This window comes from Cucurbita pepo, chromosome 20 (assembly GCF_057944985.1).
Source record: "Cucurbita pepo subsp. pepo isolate OVF chromosome 20, ASM5794498v1, whole genome shotgun sequence".
In the NCBI taxonomy this organism is placed as follows: Eukaryota; Viridiplantae; Streptophyta; class Magnoliopsida; order Cucurbitales; family Cucurbitaceae; genus Cucurbita; species Cucurbita pepo.
The window spans coordinates 9,301,219-9,322,017 of NC_141817.1; the positions used below are offsets into that span (position 1 = coordinate 9,301,219).

At 35.0% G+C, this 20,799-nt stretch overlaps 2 protein-coding genes across 2 annotated transcripts; both read left to right on the forward strand.

The window, feature by feature from the left end:
• Window positions 1-933: 933 nt before the first annotated feature.
• LOC111783474 (uncharacterized) lies at window positions 934-2,291 on the forward strand. Its single transcript, XM_023664405.2, has 2 exons — window positions 934-1,073; window positions 1,176-2,291. The coding sequence occupies exons 1-2, from the start codon at window positions 1,020-1,022 to the stop codon at window positions 1,776-1,778; spliced, it is 657 nt and encodes a 218-aa protein (XP_023520173.2). The 5' UTR covers window positions 934-1,019; the 3' UTR covers window positions 1,779-2,291.
• Window positions 2,292-6,280: 3,989 nt separating this feature from the next.
• Window positions 6,281-20,799, forward strand: LOC111782915 (dolichyl-diphosphooligosaccharide--protein glycosyltransferase subunit 2). Its single transcript, XM_023663759.2, has 20 exons — window positions 6,281-6,410; window positions 6,593-6,737; window positions 7,959-8,148; window positions 9,405-9,494; window positions 9,728-9,790; window positions 10,093-10,162; window positions 11,029-11,093; window positions 13,008-13,062; window positions 16,102-16,229; window positions 16,300-16,415; window positions 17,467-17,536; window positions 18,227-18,331; window positions 18,480-18,569; window positions 18,662-18,810; window positions 18,958-19,069; window positions 19,138-19,221; window positions 19,669-19,749; window positions 19,832-20,056; window positions 20,167-20,289; window positions 20,367-20,799. Exons 2-20 carry the CDS (start codon window positions 6,595-6,597, stop codon window positions 20,481-20,483), a joined length of 2,076 nt encoding a protein of 691 aa, XP_023519527.2. The 5' UTR covers window positions 6,281-6,410; window positions 6,593-6,594; the 3' UTR covers window positions 20,484-20,799.

Genomic DNA, 20,799 nt, shown 5'->3' on the forward strand with positions numbered 1-20,799 from the left:
GTGAGTTGAGAATGAAAAAAAAACTTTATAAGGGTGTGGGAACCTCTCCACAGTAGTCGTGTTTTAAAAACCTTTAGGGAAAGTTTGAAAGGGAAAACTCAAAGACAACAATATATGTTAGTAGTGGGCTTGGGATATTACAGTCTTGTCCTTAGCCTCGTTTAACTAATGGAGAGAAAGTCCTTTTTGCTTTCTCCCTCATTCCCCATTTAAACTAGAATTTCTTACTGAACACGGACACACTAGTTAAATGAACATCTATAATTACAAATGTGAGATCTCACATTGGTTGGAGAAAGAACAAAACATTTATTATAAAGGTGCGAAAACCTCTTCCTAGCAAACGTGTTTTAAACCGTGAGACTAACAACGATACTTAACGGGGGAAAGTGGATAATATCTACTAGCGGTGGACTTGTATTGTTACAAATTGTATCAGAGTCTGGTGCACCAGCGAGGACACTAACTCCCAAAAAGGTGGATTACGAAATCTCATATCGGTTGAAGAAGGGAACAAGTCATTTCTTACAAGAGGAACGAAAGATTCATTATAAAAGTGTGGAAACCTCTCCTTATGAACACTTCTTTTTAAAACGGCAAGACTGACGGCAATACGTAACCGATTGTTACAACAAATACAAAAAGGGGTCTCAAAATGGGATCCGACCCATTGGTAGTAGTAATAGGGGTAGAGAGAGGGAGAGAGATATTGTATAAAAATACAAAGTAGGTTGAGTGTGATTAGGTTTTGATGCATACACTTCCCGCCTTTCTCGCCCAAATCTGATTCCCATTCCTCTGTTTATTCTTCTCGTATTCCCTCTTTCTGTCCAAACTCTAGTCAAAATTTAACCCCAATCCAACCCCCACCCCATACCCTCCTTTTTATAACATCTTCCCCACTTCAATCTCTCATAATCCCACCTCCATTCATTTCCTCTCTGTTGCTCTCTGTTTCTCTCTGTTTCTCTCTGTTTCTCTCTGTTTCTCTCTGTTTCTCTCTGTTTCTCGCTACCTCCATGGATACCCAGCGCACCCCTGTTGTAACTTCCCCTTATTTCTTGCAATCAAAGGTCAGATTCCGCCTCTGTTCTTCATTTCTTCCTCGTTTCTTTGGTGGGTAGTCGCCAGATTTTTGAAATCAGTCTCTGATTTTGAGATTTTGTTTTTGGCAGAACATTGATGAACTCCGGCATTCGCTTCTCTGCACAACTCTGGAGCTGGAACAGACCAGAATCGCAGCTCAGGAGGAGCTGAAGAACAGAGATGATCAAGTTTTATACCTCAAGAATCTGTTGAATCAAGCCATTAGAGACAGAGATGAAGCCATTGATAAATCCAATAAGCTTCTTCTCCAAAATCTCTTCTTCCATCCTCCTCCGACGACAATTGACGACGACCCCACAACCAGAGGATCCGATTCCGACGAGAGTATTGTTTCCGTTTCATCTCCCGTTCCTCCGCCGTTGGAAATCACCGATTGGCTCCCGGAAAAGCCATTGCCGGAAAAGGGTAAGCTCTTACAAGCCGTCATGAAGGCTGGTCCTCTTCTCCAGACGCTCCTCCTCGCCGGACCACTTCCTCAGTGGAGACATCCGCCGCCGCCCCTTGAATCTCTCCACTTACCGCCGATTCCAATCCCACTCCCTACACCGCCGCCGCCGCCGCCGTCGCTTGCCACTAATTGTGGGAGTATCAACAAAAAGAGGGCTATTTCTCTGTGCGTGGAATCGGATTCCCCATCAGCAACCAAATTCCAGAGGCTCGTTTTCCACTGACTTTCAAAAACCCAATTAAATTAATCCCCACTAATACATAATTTCATATAAATAGCACCAAGAACTTGAAATGACAAACAAAAAAAAAAAAAAAAGAAAGGGTTTTGGGACTGATCTAGCATCTGTATAGAGCTGCGTGTTAGCTTAGAGTAACTCAAGAAAAGAGCTTGATCTTGTAAGTGTTTCATGTTCGGGTGGATCTGGGAATAGTTCGACTAGTTTAATATTAGTATTCGTGCTTCATTTTCGAGTCGATTTGAGAATAGTTCGACTAGATTGATACTTATATTCAGGAACGAGGTTCGAATTTCTACCTTCCCGAGATTGTAATAGTAAGTGATAGTTTATTAGTGTGCGAGTTTTAAGAGAGATTGAGGGTGTGGAGAGTGGTTAGCATAGGGTCCTACGAATCAGAATGAGGATATTTGGTGGTGTGTGATTTTGTATGGATTTGTATATCAAAAGATTTAGAAGAAGATTGATTATATTAATTTAATCTCTTTTTTTTTTTTTTTTTTTTGTCTCTTTTATGCTTTTTAATTAATTGACCAATTACTTTAATTCTAGCTTTGGTTATTTTAAGAATATAATACATAGTGTTTTTTTTTTTTTTTTTTTTGTAATTATGTAAGAATTTAGGAAGGAGAGATTTAGAAAATTTTCATCGGAGCTAAGTTTAGGTTCGAAAATTCTAAGAGTGTTCATATGGTTGGATAATTCGAACAAGTTAGACTTCTCAACCCAAACTATTCAGGTTGTGTCGAGTTAGATTTTTTTTTCGGTTTGGGTTGAGTTAAATTTTTGAAAAATTGAAAATTTGATTCAGTTTGCAGTTGAAATTTGTCGAGTCAACCTGACTGACTCGAAAATAAGGTTCTAACTCAATCCTACCATTTTCTTAAGTAGAATATTTAACGTTTGTGGTTGACTCGACCCTAAAATACGGTTACAACTTAACTCAACCCTACTGTACTTTTAAAAAGATTAAGAATATTTAAGATTTGTAACTGATGTTAGTGATGTGTTGTGACTTATAAATGTTTGATATTTTAACTTTATGAGAATATGGTTATTAACTCTGTTCTGATTATTTGGGTCACCAACTCAACCAACCCAAAATTTCAAATGGGATAAAAAATAAATTCAATCCAACTCAACTCGTGTACACCCTTAGCAAACTCTGACTCCAAACATGTAAGAGTCAACCGATGGCGATGGAAAAAGGGTTAATTATGGTTTTTAATATGTTCCGAGTTCATGAATTTTTAATTTTGTGTTTAATAAACTTTTGACTTATTTGATTTTTTTATTAAAAAAAAAAAAAAAAAAAAAAAAAAAAAAAAAAAAAAAAACTAGACGTATGGGTCACAAAATTTAAAGTTACTTACTATTAGATATGGAATTCCATTTTATTTAATAGATTAGTTAATTTAAAAAATTCCAAATATAATTACTTTTAAAATTTAATAACTTAAATACAAGATTAAAAGTTTAAGAATTTATTAGAAACTATTTGAAATTTTGGAAAAAATTTAAGGCGAACTTAAAAGATGGAGAAGTAACATTGTAAGTGAAAGATATCGAAAGGGAGACAAAGTCTTAACTAAATGACTCGACCTGATTCGAAACTCTCAACGTCTAACGAGTGAAGAGTTTTATCTTTTTTGTTATGTTAAGAGGAAGACTTTAAAGTGGGCGAATAATGGGTCCATTTAGATGTCATTATCATATCTTATTAGACAAAGAGATGTCTAATGGCCCATTTGCTTTCTTGATTAAGAGGGTTAAGGACATTTGGGCTCTAACACAACTTCTAATCCTACCTATAGTAATTGGAAAACGACCATCTTTTTTATGATTGGATTTTAATGTGACTTGATGATCTTGGTGAGAATACGTGAAGAACTTAAAGTTCTTGCCCAATAAACCAAGATTTGGTTCGTGCATACACACGGGTTCGGATATTGGGTTTCTATGTTCGATTTGAAATTCGATTTCAACACATGGGGTCTCGTCATTCTCATGCATCTCTTGCGATATGGTTACGTTACTTACTCCTTGCTTCGCTTCTATCAGAGGAATAAAATTTCCAAGAGGTCACCTAACATACAATTTCTCAAAGCAAAACATGTTTAACTACTTGGCAAAGGAGAATTACATAAATGAACTGAGATCACATGTAAATGAGAACCGTAATAATCGGAAAAAAAAAAAAAAAAAAAGAAGGAAGGAAGTTGTCCCACATTAGTAACGTTGAGAAGTGGAGAGTTAGGTTTCACTGTAAAAGAGAGATCCATTGGTTCCTTTCATCCTACTTGAGCGATTCGAAGCCAGGCAAACAATACATTTTATGACGACTCTAAGCCGGCATTTCGGTTAATTCGGCTTGGGTCTTATACGCTCGGATCCTATCCTACTAATTTCAACTCTTTGGAAGCGTTTAAAGTTAGTATGATTAGTTTAAATTATTTTATGCAAAATTAGATTTAGTAAATATAAATTATTTATTTGAGCCAATTCTCATGGTAGAATTCTAATTTATGATTGTGGGTGTTCTTAGGTAGAATTAAATTTCAACCGTGATAAATCAAATAGAGACCTTGAGCGTATTCACAGTAAAAGTTCTCTCATCCATGGAGCCTTTCGTATTCCCTCGTCGCCGTTGAACTTCGAGAGTCGGAGTAAACTAAACTGTGAACGTCAACGTGCACCTAATCCATGAGGTACATATACGAGCCCGCCTAGGTTCTTGAGTTGTCACAGCCATAAGAGAAGGCTCATCAGAGCACGTGGTGAGCGAGGGGGTGTGCCTCGACTATTGTCGCACGACTCGGAGGATGCGTAGAGAAGAATCGAAGGAAGGAGAGAGAAATTGGAAAAAAACCAGCAAGTGGTCCATAAGAAGAAGCCCACGCGCCAGCCTTGGACTCGGATTCGAATTTGGGTAAGGTCCAGTACCCATGAGGCGCAGCCCAGTTGCCACAAATCACGCACCCAAATTGTTAGTGACTTCACTCAATTTTGAAACCCACACGTGCTCTTGACCTGCATACCCGACTCGACCCGATGATGTGACCCGCACCTCTCCGTTTCGACTTGACCCAACTCTGCTTGGCTCGGTGGCTTCCTCGGTGCATTTGGCTCGATTTGATTGTTTTGGGCTCCGTTTTTGCTATGTGGTTCTTAAGTTGATTTTGACATAATTGGAGGCAATTGAGGATAACCACTATTTGGTCAATTTAAATTATTTTAGCCAAAAACCGAGTTAATTGATAGTGTTAGATAAAGCGAATTGCATGTTATACCTTAACCGATGTTGTAGGTCCTCATAGGTTGATTTAGATTGCAAAGAATAGGTTCGAACTAGCATAAAGTATAAGTTAATAACCCTGGTTTAGACCAGTAAGTGACTTCACTCTGACTTGGTTAGACAACTTGTGTAATGTATGATGATGCGTGTCTTGTGGCCCCTACACGCGTCATGATTATGATTCTTAGCATGTGCGATGTGATGCAATGCTATATTATGTTATGTCATGTTATAAATTATGTTATGCAGTGTTATGTCATGTTATATATTGTGATACGATATGATTATGCCATGTTGTGGAACTATATTATAACATTAATAATGTATAAGGCATAAACCTCCTTATACCACGCCATGTAAACTATGTTAGCACGATTACTCCATGCCTATGAGTCATGAGGAAGCCATATAGGTTAACGATAAAAGATATGACAATTACTGTGTACGTATGTTTCATAGGTCATGAATTAGTGGAATTTTGACTTGTATCATAAACTTATGTTGTGATTTTAAGAAATGAGAACCTCAATATTTTCCCATTATGATTAGTACGGACGCGTACCTTACGATATCTATGTCCGCCATGATATTATGTGAGGTCTTTCCTTCTGTGACAAGCATTCGCTAGCGTGACGAGCCAAGTCCATAGGGTACATATACGAGTCCACCAGTGGGTCCATATGGATGTGCGTAGTGAAGTACTACACATCCAATCATGCCCATACTGAAAAGCTGAGCTCAAGACCATGCCATGATCTTTATATGAAAGGATAGATCCCACCATGTTGCATGTGATTACATTTTTTAATCCAAAAGCGAGGTTACCGAGTATTCCTGAAAATACTAAAGTCACAAGCTATTTTTATTTTTCAGGTAAAGATAAGACACCCCTGTACAAATGACGAGGTCATGGGACCAAAACTAGGACATATGTATTCACGTTTATCTTTGTTCTATTTTTATTTAAACTCATATTATTTATTTTTCGCTATGCTCTTCGTAACAATATCGTTATAATGAATTTATTATGAATATTTAAGTCCATGACATCGTTTATAAAATGTTTTCACATAATTTCCACATTTGCAAAATCATATATAATTTGCTATATTTGCAAATTCTTAAAAAAGAATAGCCCAAACCGGAAAACAATATATGGTTCAGATATAAAAACCGAACCGATCGGTTCTATGATTGGTTGGATATTGGTTTGGTTCAATGTTCGGAAAAGAAGAAATTTCTACATTTTATATAGCAGCTTTCCCCATCCTATGCTCTTTCACTCTCTCGCTCACAGTTGACTGCGCGACCTCTCTCTCCGGGTAATCTTCCTCCCATATTTCAGAAGTTTTTATCTCTTTGATCTATACCCTAGGGTTCTTCAAACTTTCGTTTTTTTTGTGTCAAATTTCATATGAATTGACCGTGTAAATGTAGGAATTGCGTGATCTGTGGTATTGATAGGATCATATATTGATGTTTCTTCACTACTGCGCTTTTGCAGCAATGGCCAGAAACCTAGTTCCATTTCTGGTGCTACTTTTTTGGATTTCGATCTGCCAAGCTGCTAGCATTTTTCAGCCGATCTCAGATTCACATCGAAATGCGGCTCTGGAGCTCTTCCGGCCTACTGATGGAGTATTCGGAAGGTACTAGGAAATTTTGTGTTTATTTATTTATTTTCTCTTTGAGTTCGCTAGATTTCGCGCAAAAGACGTGGCCGTCAAGTTCTTCGACATGGCCTCTTTGGAAAAATGGTTCTAATCTCCCCTCTTTGCTTTCTTGTGATTTCTATCGTGTGAGAGCAGTAAAATTCTGTTTCGGATCTGAGAGTTGTTTTTCTTTTTAATATAAATTCGACCATCAATATTTTTTTTACATCAACAAGCTACTTTTCCATTACGACCTCTGTATTTTTAACCAAATTGCCTTTCATTATAGCTTTGTGAAGGAGGTTTCATTTGTGATGCAATTAACAAGCCCTAAAGGAAACCTCTTAAGGTCTTAATTTATGGATTCTGACAAACTTTTCAAGTACAACGTGTTGAGTTTTCTCTAAATTGAAAGGCCTCCTTCAACCTCAACGTGCAAAACTTGGGAACAGGGAGACTAGTTAATTCTTTCAATGGAAATTTGTTCCCTTGCAGACGATATTCGAATTAGTTTCAAGAACATGATACAATCTGAATATAGTGACGTGTTATTCTCTAAAAATTCAGGATGCATGCACGATAGGCACCCAACAGTTTTTATACTCATATATTTGAATGTATTTGCACTGTATATCGATTTTTTGTTACAACTCTGGGAGTTTTATTGCTTCAAACTCGAACACAGCATGTTGAATTTTTTTCGAATAGAAAGGCCTCCTTCAGCCTTGATTTGGAAATCTTGGGAAGATGAAACTAGTTTTTTTGAATGGAAATTTACTGCCATGTTTATGTTATACGAAATAGGTTCGTGGATATAATACGATTTGAATATCATGGCATGTAATTCTCTAAAAGTTTAGGATGAATGCATAGGAGGAACACAGCAATTATAACATATTAGTTCATACATACATGCATGTTACGTTCATTACATGTTTACATTTTAAATTAATTGGTAAATAAATATAAAATATAAAACATTTATGAGATATTTGTTGAAAATAATTATAGATTTCTAATGTAAATTATTATTACTAGGGTTTTGAACTCTCATAGAATTATTGTTGTAATTTTTCTTGTAGAATAGCGCTTTTGAATTGGTGGTTTTGGTCATGGTGTTGTTTATGTTCTTTTTTTCCATGAGCATTATTATGTTTGGTCTCCAGTTGTACCCTTGTTTTTTTTTATTCTTCTTAGTTTTGTTTTTCCTCTTATCAGCTTGGAAGAGACACATGAAGCATTAAGAACATTTGACATTCTTGGAATTCAAGAGAAGCCTGATATTAGTGCTGCCACTTGCAAGTCTGTATCAGAGGCTCTTGGTTCATCTGCAGCTCTAAAGGATCTGTTTTATGCTCTGAGAGTTAACGATGCTTTGAAATGTGAAATTAAGGAGGAAATATATGAGGTATTCTTATATTCTTGGTGCTCTGTTTCTAAGCGCTTGTTTGAGATTTCTTAATCTTTTTTAGATACTACGTTGCAAATTATTATTTTTTTTTTAAAAAAATGATTTCTATTGTTTTTAAGTTTTAAAACATTTTGTAAAAGATTCTTTTTTGGAGGGGGGATAAGAAACAAGACTTGTATTATTGACAAAAGCTACAAAAGGAGGATGATATATCCCCACTAAGCTAAGGGGAATACAAAAAAGATACTCAATCAACCAAATATGCATCATATCATGATTACAAATATTGTTTTGACAAGGGATGCTATAAAACACACCGAATCCCCGAAATCATCAAAATAAATCTCATCCCCTTGAAATACTCTTTGCTTCTTTCAATTCAAAGCCTCCAAAGACGGGTTGCCACTGTATTAGACTATGGAGTTCTAGCATGGCCTTTGAAGATTGGAATAACAAGAAGTTGAAGTAGAACTTCAAGGCCTACTAGTGAAGCATCACATGACATCAGATTCAGAATAGGACTGTGCAACAATACATGAAAGAAAAGGCAGGAGAAGAATAACTGGGCTGGATCCTCCGAATCTGATTTGCACGTAACAGACCAGTTTGGGGAGAGTAAGGCGTGAGCAAACCTCTTTTGAATCATGCAACTAGTATTCACTTTTTCAAAGGAAAAAATCCAAAGGAAATCCTTCACCTCTCAAGGGTTTTAGCTTCCCATATCAAATTTACAAAAAGGTGACTGAGATTGGCATGCTTTTCTCATTGAGGTTGGGAAACATCGATTGGGAAAGTCTCACTGCCCCACAGGGAGTATATCCTTTTATCTTGAGGATACCAGTGAGGGAAGCCCATTGTTCAATCTGTAAGGTTCCTTCTAAAATTGAGATCCCATCCTTATGAGATTGCAGACCTTAAATGGTATATAAGGCGACCTTTTGCATTTTGGTTTATTCTTTAATACATTAATTTATAAACATATTAGATTGTAATCAAATATTACTTTGACATTGAATGTTTAGATGATATGAAAAGTTAACATAGTAAAGCACTAAAAAATACATGAAAATGGCAAAGTATTGCTACTGTTTTTTTGCTACTTTTTGTTGTAAAAACTGTCCTGTCAAATACTATTTTCTGCTGAAAATTATTTATTGTTTCTTTTTATTTCTACATGACTTCCAAACAAGTCTTATGTGATTGGTGGTAATGCACGTTCATGACTTGTGATTATTTCTTTTCATTTTTTGAAGAGCATTACTTCAAGACTTAGAACTGTTCTAAATGATGCGCGGTCGCTGCTTGACTTCTACTACTCTATAGGAAGCTTATTACATCTAAAGGTAAAATTCTATTCACAATCCAGACTCAATCTGCCATGTGGGTAACCATGTTCCATTTCTTATTTATTTTATGGTGATTCAAGATTCAAATAGAAACTGTATACAAATATATTCTTTCTCAGTTTTTATTATCTGGTGAATGATGTGACAAGAAGATTTGCAAATTCTTAAAGGAATAGATCCTCAATTCCTTTTTGATATTTGAATTTAGTAAGTTCCTTTCATACTTGCAGGAACAAAGTTCTGGAGTTGATCTATCACTTAAGGATGCTGATGTTATTTTTCAATCGATCAAGGTTAGATCATTGAGCATTTGAAAAATGGAGTATGTGTATATATGGTCCTAGAATCTAGTTTCCATTCGAGGCTTATATTTTTCTTTTCATTATCTCATGGGAGGTTGCTTCTCGCTAAAAAAAAAAAAAAAAAAAAAAAAAACTGCATAAACTCTGTAGATCAGATTGCAAATTATTAGAATGCAAATATCATAGAGAAATCACATGTAGATAGTTGATCGGGTTACCTTTTTTCTACCAAGAACATGAATAGTGCTATCCATATTAATTATCCTTTTGTCTACTTCGGGCATAATTTGCAGGCGTTGAGCCAGAGTGATGGAAGGTGGCGCTATAGTTCTAATAATCCTGAGTCTAGTACTTATGCTGCTGGTACTAATTCATCCATAATTCTTCACCTATTATAGTAAATTTTTTTTTGACATTCTTGTTTGTATACGATTGTAAATTGTGATAATTGATAAAGTCACTCTTCACCGCTTCAGAGAAGTTTCTAGTTTTCTCATGGTATTAGCATTCCTGTTTGTTCAAGAAAAGACTAACAATACTTATTTGAATTGAATAAAAAACAAAAGCATAAACATTTATTTAATATATGTAATTGTCATCTAAGTCACAATCCTAACTTCAAAGGAGCTTTTAAGAAAACAGGCATTCTAGAAATGAAGTGTACTTTAATATGTGTTTGAAGTTTTGGTGGAAACCCTATATGAAGTATAGTTGCAAAGGAGTAATAACTCTGTTCCATGAAGTTTAATCTTAAACATCATTAATATAATGAATCATTATAATTTATAAGCTTCAACACAATTGGCAACAACAAACATTTCTCTTTTCTTGATTGTTTAACAAGTGGGACGTGTGTTTGTTGATTACCTTACTATTGGTTTTTTGGAGGTATGCATGTGCTCTAGGCTAAAGATTTTAAGGATGTATGTCCTATCCAACTTTGCAACTTATATGGAAATTGAGATTCTTTCTCTCTCTCTCTCTCCTGCAAATTTCTTGTTTCTCACAAAAAATTAAAAAAAGAATTTAATAACTTCTAAAAGTTTGCTAAAATGAGATTTGTAGGAACTTAGATTACGAAGAATTGCACATCTTTTTTATATCATGCTAGATTATCATTCTTTAGGTGATAAGTTAACATTCTACAATCGCTTTATATCATGTTTTTCTTCTTTGTCTAGATGGCTTAAACTTTGCAACTTACATTATATAGCTGTTATTCTCTATAGGATTGGCACTTGAAGCCCTTGCTGGTGTTGTATCATTAGCATCGTCTGATATTGATCAAAATATGGTATTTTTACTTTTTTTCCTTGTATTTTCGTTAAGCTCAGAAACTTTACATTCCTTTCTTGTGAAGAACTTGTGTACTTCTGTTTTTATTAGTGTGGCTGCTTGTGCGATTATAGGTATTATTAAACTAGACGTTTAATTTTCATACATCAAAGAATATGTACAACATAATAATGGTTTATGTTTTGTACACTAAATGTGATTATATTGTCAAGAGAAGAATAATACATGCACTTTCTCCTTGTCCTTTACACCTCTTATCTCGCCAGCACCCCAATCCTTGAACCATTGCCACGTTAATGGATTTGAAGTTGGAACTTCATTAAGTGATTCATCAACATTCACCAAAAAAACATTTTCCATGGTCGTCACAAAGCATAGAGAGGTAGACGAGCCCTTGTGGATCTCCTTATCTGGTCAAAGACCACCTATAAATTAACGAGACATCCTCTCTCTTTCATCTTTTCAAAGAACAAAAAAGTAAGGTTGCTTCATTGAAGAGCCTAACCAGAGAAGGTATAACAAAAATGGTGATTGAATTGGGTTTGGTCACTCTATCGAGTGGATTAGAAGAAAGGAAGAGTTTCTAAAGGAGGAAAAAGATCCAAAAATGACTTGGGAAGTCTATCATGGGAAGTAATTCGTTTGGCTTTTGGTCTCTGGTAATTATCCCAAAAAGATTAAAATTACCAGTGGCGCATGCCCTACTAGTGGTTTATCACCAGTGGCTGCTGGCTTTAATTTGGTGCCCTCAAATGTGATTTGTGGTCTCTCTGCAGTCCCACCATGAAGAGGACCTTGGAGAGACATTCTCTGATTAAAAGGTGTTATTTTGCCTTTTAGAGTCAGTTTTCTTCTGGGCATTGGTCTTGACACTAAAAATTTTAGAACAGATGGAAGGGAAATGAATATCTTTTGATGACCTTCGCTAGCCTCTTCATACTATCTATAAATAGGATTCTTTTTCTTAGAACTCTTGGACACATTTGTACAACCTATAGAACAGATACTGCTCAAGGAAGGTCGTTAATAATAAATTCTTTTTCATTACTAAAGTCTGTGGATCCCCTCGAGTACTTCTTGGGACCTCAACATCCTTCAGTATAATCTAAAATGTTTTGGAGATTTAACATTATAAAATCTTACTGCCCTTGCTTTCAACCACCTTCATGATAAATGGATGTAGACGTGTGATTATTCTGCAAATTTCAATGTTGAAGCCATTTTCTCATATTTTAGAAAAGAAGCTTCCATTCTTGACCCTATTACATGCAATTGGGAATCCCTAGGAAGAGCTTTATGGAACCATAGTTTTGTAGTTTTAAGATTTGGTAGCTGAGCTTGAAAGGGAGAGAGTAGAATTATTTCTGAATCTTATTTGGAACCTCTCACCCTCGTAATTCTTTTTACAATGAGATTGTTTCTTAGAAAAAAAAAAAAAAAGAAAAAAAGAAAAAAATGTGGCTAGTTAGTTGTTTATTTCTGTGTTGACTACCAATGTTCGTTAAAGTTTAAATTTTAGCCGCTTGGAAATCATTTTGCAATTTCATGACTCCTAGACATTGAGAAGATGCTGGATCCTGATTCCCCAGTCTGTAGTATGATTTTTGCTGGTTTTAATTTTGTAGTCAGACCAATTCTTCACTTCTACTATGTGACTTATCGAAGTGATTTCGAAATACATTTGAAGAAACTAGTTACTTCCTCATTCAAAGTCTTAGTCACTGGCATGTTCTCACACTCCTGTTTGCTGTTATGGCTATAAACTCTGCGGCAATATTTTTATTTATCATGTTCTTATTCTAATTCCACTGCTTATTGTCAGTTTCAAAATTGTAGTTATTTTAGCCTGCCACTCTCATAATTGTACATGTATATTTCTTTTTTTTTTTTTTTTTTTTTTTTTTTTTTGTAGATTGGTACTGTAAAGAATGATATACTGAAACTTTTCGACAGTATTGAGAAATATGGTAAGCTTTGGCCTTTATCATTTGGGCGTGGATTTTATTTGTTTATTTGTTTATTTGTTTTTTAATTAAAGAGCTTGTGCAATTTGTCACCTCCATCTTGAATTCGTTCTTCTTCCATTTGATTTTGGAGTATGGGTGGATGGCCCAAGTCTGTTCCATGTGCTTGTCTAGTACAAAACTGGAAGCACCATTGACGAGCATTGAATCTAGCCTTTTCTACTACCTCCATTTGATTTGTAGACTTATCTTGGAAAACTCTATATTTTCTTTCCTTTTCAGTTCCCATGAAATAACTTTTGTAAAATTTTCCATTCAACCATGCAATCATTGTGTTCCTTTTGAAACTAACCCAGTCTGTTTTCCGTGTGTTCTATCTAGTTGAAGCACGAAACGCCCAATGTTCATTTACTAATTTCATTACCTACTTTCTTCAAGAAAAATGAAAGAATAAAACAAAAACAAAACCGTCAGAATCAGAGGAAAGCATGAAAAATTTATTTCAAGAGATTATGGCCCCACCAACAATAGAAGCTATCAAAACACAAATTATTTCAAGAAAGTGTCGCTATTCTTGGTGGTAAAAAAACAGAGGAAGGTCATAAAAAAGACAAGAATATGGACCCAAAGAACAACATTATAATGATCCAAAATCTAGAATCCTCTCAAAGCTCCATTACACCCATAAAATATTCAAGGTTTTCTGTCTAGGTTTTTAATCCAAAACCTCTTCAGCCGTTGATGTGGTAACATCGCGACTGAATGTTCTATTCTGGAAGTTAGTAGGCCTTGTTTGCAGTGATAGTAATTTTAATTAGAAGTTTTTATGATCCTGCAGGAGCTCAATGGCATATTTTCTGTACGTTGTTTGCATGAACTCCACATCCTTTATTATTATTTTTTTGTGGATATTTTGCTATGCTTTGATGTGCAGATATTCTTGTAGTTAGAGGGAGAAGGTATGGGTGTTAAAGAGATTGCTGACAAAATAACTTGTGATTAAATTGAACTTTGCGTATTAAGTCGTCCAAGCGTTTGAAGTCTATGGTAATTTTGAACTGAAAGTATTTTTTTATGAATTTCTTAACTTTCATTGAGAAAAAAAAAAAAAAAAAAGAAAAACTACAAGGGAATCTCAAAGCTCCATTACACCCATAAAATATTCAAGGTTTTCTGTCTAGGTTTTTAATCCAAAACCTCTTCAGCCGTTGATGTGGTAACATCGCGACTGAATGTTCTATTCTGGAAGTTAGTAGGCCTTGTTTGCAGTGATAGTAATTTTAATTAGAAGTTTTTATGATCCTGCAGGAGCTCAATGGCATATTTTCTCTACGTTGTTTGCATGAACTCCACATCCTTTATTATTATTTTTTTGTGGATATTTTGCTATGCTTTGATGTGCAGATATTCTTGTAGTTAGAGGGAGAAGGTATGGGTGTTAAAGAGATTGCTGACAAAATAACTTGTGATTAAATTGAACTTTGCGTATTAAGTCGTCCAAGCGTTTGAAGTCTATGGTAATTTTGAACTGAAAGTATTTTTTTATGAATTTCTTAACTTTCATTGAGAAAAAAAAAAAAAAAAAAAAAAAGAAAAACTACAAGGGAATCTCAAAGCTCCATTACACCCATAAAATATTCAAGGTTTTCTGTCTAGGTTTTTAATCCAAAACCTCTTCAGCCGTTGATGTGGTAACATCGCGACTGAATGTTCTATTCTGGAAGTTAGTAGGCCTTGTTTGCAGTGATAGTAATTTTAATTAGAAGTTTTTATGATCCTGCAGGAGCTCAATGGCATATTTTCTGTACGTTGTTTGCATGAACTCCACATCCTTTATTATTATTTTTTTGTGGATATTTTGCTATGCTTTGATGTGCAGATATTCTTGTAGTTAGAGGGAGAAGGTATGGGTGTTAAAGAGATTGCTGACAAAATAACTTGTGATTAAATTGAACTTTGCGTATTAAGTCGTCCAAGCGTTTGAAGTCTATGGTAATTTTGAACTGAAAGTATTTTTTTATGAATTTCTTAACTTTCATTGAGAAAAAAAAAAAAAAAAAAAGAAAAACTACAAGGGAATCTCAAAGCTCCATTACACCCATAAAATATTCAAGGTTTTCTGTCTAGGTTTTTAATCCAAAACCTCTTCAGCCGTTGATGTGGTAACATCGCGACTGAATGTTCTATTCTGGAAGTTAGTAGGCCTTGTTTGCAGTGATAGTAATTTTAATTAGAAGTTTTTATGATCCTGCAGGAGCTCAATGGCATATTTTCTGTACGTTGTTTGCATGAACTCCACATCCTTTATTATTATTTTTTTGTGGATATTTTGCTATGCTTTGATGTGCAGATATTCTTGTAGTTAGAGGGAGAAGGTATGGGTGTTAAAGAGATTGCTGACAAAATAACTTGTGATTAAATTGAACTTTGCATATTAAGTCGTCCAAGCGTTTGAAGTCTATGGTAATTTTGAACTGAAAGTATTTTTTTATGAATTTCTTAACTTTCATTGAGAAAAAAAAAAAAAAAAAAAAGAAAAACTACAAGGGAATACATAAATAAAGACCATGAAAAGGGAAGAAACTATAAAAAGGGCCTCCAATCGAGTAACTTAAAGGATCATTACAAAAAGACTTCACGATTGCAGCCATAGAGACATAGAACCTTAGGAGGGAATAAACATCACTTGAAGTTCTCACGAGCCCATTAAAGATTCTATTGTTCATTTCCTCCCAAAGGTCCCGCCAAACATTTGAGCATTTGACATCCCTGGTAATTTGAAAAAATGAGAGTACGAATTATAGTTAGGAAGAATTGGTCTTATGGAAAGGAAAATGATAATTATGTCAGGTACTGTTTTCTTCAAATTTCAATTGTTGTAGAACCCATTAACATTCTCTTCCCTTACAGTTTCTACTGCACATTTGGAGGAAGTTGATATTCCAAATTGAAAACTTCTCATTCCATTCTTAATATTTGAACTGTTTTTGTTCTTTACTAACAACTCCAAGTAGGTAATTTGTTGAAGTCTTTATCTTGTAGATGATGGAGCTTTATATTTCGAGGAAAAAGTTATTGATGCATATGAACATCATGGGCCTCTTGCAACTACATCCTCAGTTGTTCGAGGGTTGACAGCATTTACTGCTGCTACTTCTGGAAGCTTAAATGTGAGTGGAGATAGAAATTTTCAATTTGGTTTCATAATATAATATATAACAATTTGGTTTCCTTTTGTAGCTTCCTGGGGATACAATTTTTGGTTTGGCAAAATTCTTCCTTGGCATTGGAATTCCTGGTGATGCTAAAGACTTATTCAACCAAGTAGACTCCTTGGCTCGCTTGGAGACAAATAGGCAAGTATTTTATTGATAGTGACGACTAGACCTTCTTTTATTTATTGCTTAAGGCCTTGGAATGTCTTATTTCCTCATTTTTTGTATATTTTATTATGTATATATATTGTTTACTATTTAGAAAAAACAAATTCAAGAAATTTTGAATGGCTAGATCGTAAACCTAAAGCTTTCAACAAATTCAAGAAATTTTGAATGGCTAGATCGTAAACCTAAAGCTTTCAATGGCCTTTTGCATTTGCAACAACTCTTATCCGGTGTTTGGTTGATGAAGCAAGTTTGTACTTTTGGGGATGTCATTTAGGGTTGCTGTGTGAAAAGTGTGGTTAGGAAAAAGTCAAACAACTGTTAAAGGGGATTGAAAGGAGTTCTTCTGATCTTGGGCTATATTTTGTTTTTAAGCTTCCACAACGATTGCATTATGAAAGTAGTTCTGTAATTACTTTCTTATATTTATTTTTATTAATGTTGATTGGAGTGCACTTTTTTGATTTCCTCAACTCTAGGCTACCTTATCTCATCTTTTCTTACCTTTTTTTTACCCCTTATGAAATTTTATTTCTTATTAAAAAAAAGGGAGTTTGTTTGACTATTTTTTTCTTTTTATTGTTTCCCAAGAAAACAGAGGAAAATATATGATTCTCTTAATATCAATTGGAAGATTAAATAGTAAGTGGGGTAGACTGGAACTCTTAGTTTACTCAGATAAAATTCAATAGTTGGTTATTCTTTTCTGTCTACCCATTTTAATTGGGTGCCCTTTTTGAATATTTGTTTCAACGTAGAAGGGGAAAACTGTCGTGTTGTAGTTTCTATAACTCCATTATTTTTATTGAAGGCTTATTTCTTTTTTATGGTTAGAGCCTCTCATGAATTTCCTTGAGAATTGTGCATCTTGTTTTGAACTGAGCTGTTGGATATTTGAATTTTTACAACAGGATTGGGTTTCTTGTTTCACCACTTGTAGTACTCTCTCCTTTACATGATAAACTTGTTTCTTAGATTATTATGGCATTGTTTTTCTCACTTCAATTCTTTATTCCTGCCACAGGGTTTCTATTCCGTTGATTTTATCTCTTCCAGCGACCGTTCTTTCATTAACAAAGGAAGACCAACTGAAGGTTCATTCTTCTACCAAACATACTTTCATTACCATAGCATCTTCTAGCAGTTATTTTCGTAATTACTTGTTTGTTCACAATGGTTTATGCAGTCTGGGTTTTTTTTTTTTTTTTTTTTTTCAAATCGTGAGTATAATGTAGAAGTTGGTTTAGAGCTATGTTATGGTCTTGATAGTTGAAATGATGTATTCATTGTAATTTTACAAGCACAGTATCGGTATCAAATTCAGCATAAAGAGTTCAGCATTAAAGGAGGTGCATTGTTAGTGCTGTTTGCTACTGGTTTTTTTTTGTACTTGTAACTTTCTAAGTGGAAGTTTGTTTCATGAAAAATAATCGGGGAATGAATAAAGATATGATTTAATGGAGAAAATAAAGACCTAAATTAAACTAAATTTTATAAATTTGGTTAAAAATTAGTTTTGGTCTTTGAACTCTCAGTTTTGCAATAATTTAATTATCTTCTGGGTGATGTATGCTCTTTTATGTCTTCAAGCTTGAGTTCACTGCATGCAGATGGTCTATGTTGGTTTATCTGGTGTTCTTAAACAACGTCCTTTACATATTAAATCTTCATTTTGTTAATTGGCTCTCCATCTGCACTAGTGATAACTTTTTTATTCCCTTTTCATCTAAGAGCCTTTTGTACAAAGTCATTGGTAGATTTATAATAACGTTAAATGTTATCAGGTTAGAGTGAATACTGTGCTTGGTTCAGTTGCACCTCCTTTAACTGTGAAGATAGTAAGAGCTTTTCTCTCTGGTTCGAAAGAGACATCCGTTATTGAGGCCCAGGTCTGTTAGTTAATATTCTTCATATTTGCTTCGTTCTAATTTAATTTTATCAACTGAAAGCTTTCCATTTCATCCAAATGTTTGTTTAATGATAAGTTAGCTTTAGATTATTTATTTATTTTTTATTATTTTTTTCCTGGAATTATAGGAACTCAAGTATTATCCTCAGACTGGTTTACATATCTTGGATGCTTTCCCCAAGACCTTTGATGTTGGAAACTACGTGTTCGTCTTTGAGGTGCGCTTCAATTTTTTGTATCATTTTATTTAGCACATGGTTTCAGAGTTTGTCCCACGATATGTTGAAAATGTTCTCTACCCCTTTTCTAGATTGCTCTTCATGATTCAGAGCATTTGGATATTTATGCCACCGGGGGGCAGATACAAGTGCCAATATATATCTCAGGAGTTGTCAAAATTGAGAATGCAGAGATTGCGGTTCTTGATAGCGATCTAGGGAGCATTGAGACCCAAAAGAAGTAAACATTATTATTTTTTTTTTTACTGCTTATGTTTTCAAAATGGTTATTGATTTAATATGGAGTCCTTTGAACGCTTTTGATTGCCTTTTATACTATTAATTGTGCAAGTAAACAGAGATAATTTGTCATTTTGGATTCATCCAGGCTTGATTTAGTTGGTGAGAGTGCTATTTCATTGGCAGCAAACCACCTGCAGAAATTGCGTCTATCATTTCAACTGACCACACCACAAGGACATGGTTTTATGCCGCATCAGGTATGTAATTGTGTCTCATCGTTCCCTCATCATTTTCTTTCTGTTTTGACAAGTTTGCTTCGTTGCAGGCTTTTCTCAAGCTGAGGCATGAAAGTGGCGTTGAGCATACCTTTGTCGTTAAAGGCTCTGGCAAAAAATTTGAAACAATTCTAGTTAAGTTTGTTGAATCCATTCTCCTTATTTTGATGCAACATCCTGCCATTTTGCCATTATTGAGAGCTATAAATGGTACTGCTGCTTGTTCAAAAACAATGCAACACAATACACTTAGTGGATCACAATATGTTGTCCAAAAGTGGTTTCCTTTTGAATCTAACTGAGGTTCACCATAGGTGATTGCACAAATATAGAACATCTGGTGCATCCAACTGGCTCTGACAATTTGCTTTTGGGTGCAATTAAGCTTCTTAATGAACTTGTTCAATCTTTATGCCTCTGAATAGTAGTATGGTGGACAAAATATAAACGTTTTGAAGATCATGAGAATAGAAAACGTTAAGTTGACATTTACATGTGCCAACTAGTTCCTATAGTTGAGAAGCTGATGAACCAAGTAAAATTATAATTTTGCTCATGTCTGGACTCTTTTTTATCAATAGGACTTTCTTGGGTTGGTTGAGAAGTTTTTCTATCTCTCGGGTCGATATGACATTCAGTTAACTGTTGGTGATGCCATCATGGTAATTTCAGTTTCTTCTTTTAGTTTCACTTGTTAAAATTTACTATGGAAACATTAAGTAGCCTGGTTTTTCCATTCTTTAGGAGAATTCTTTCCTACGGGCTATTGGTCATATTGACTTGGATCTACCTGAGGCACCAGAGAAAGCTCCTCGTCCACCTCCACAGCCTGTCGATCCTTACACACGCTATGGACCGAAAGCTGAAATCACTCACATCTTCAGGGCTCCAGAAAAGAGACCAGCTAAGGAGCTTTCTCTTATCTTCTTGGGTCTCACGTTCTTGCCATTCCTTGTGTTTCTAGTTGGGGTGAGTTCTTTTAATTCAATTATATGATTTTTCTGGAGTACCAATCGAGTATCCACCATTAATCGACCCTTGATAACACATCGAGCTTACCTTTGTTCATATGTCAATAGCTATTGCGAATGGGTGTGAATCTAAAGAACTTCCCGACATCAACAGTACCTGCCACCTTCGCCTTTCTCTTCCATCTTGGCATTGCAGCAGTTATCTTGCTTTACACGCTCTTCTGGTTAAAGGTAGGTGCCATATTAATGGTAGTTTATGTGAACTTTATTTCAAAATTGCTTATGGAATTATCATTGTCTTTACACAGTTGGACCTGTTTACAACATTGAAAGCACTGGGCATCTTGGGAGTTTTCTTGGTATTTGTGGGACACAGGACCCTTTCCCACCTTGCTTCAACTTCAGCCAAGTTGAAATCTGCCTGAGCTCTTCGGTGGTTCTCATTTTTAACTTCTAGGAAAAATTTTGCTTTCGCAGAGTAATTATAGGAACTCTTTTTATATTTATGGTTCAGTCCAGGGATTTTGTACACACTGCGATTAGCTTTAACTATACAGAATGTTGAGCACCCTCCTGCATGGTGCATCAGGGATATCTATCTATTATATATGAAAAAACTGTGGAGGGTACAAAAACATTTTGCACAAATTAATTTTGCAGAAAAACTACGACAATCGCAAGATAACAATAGTAATAATTACAACAGTGACATTTTTATGTTTTGATAATATTTTCATTATA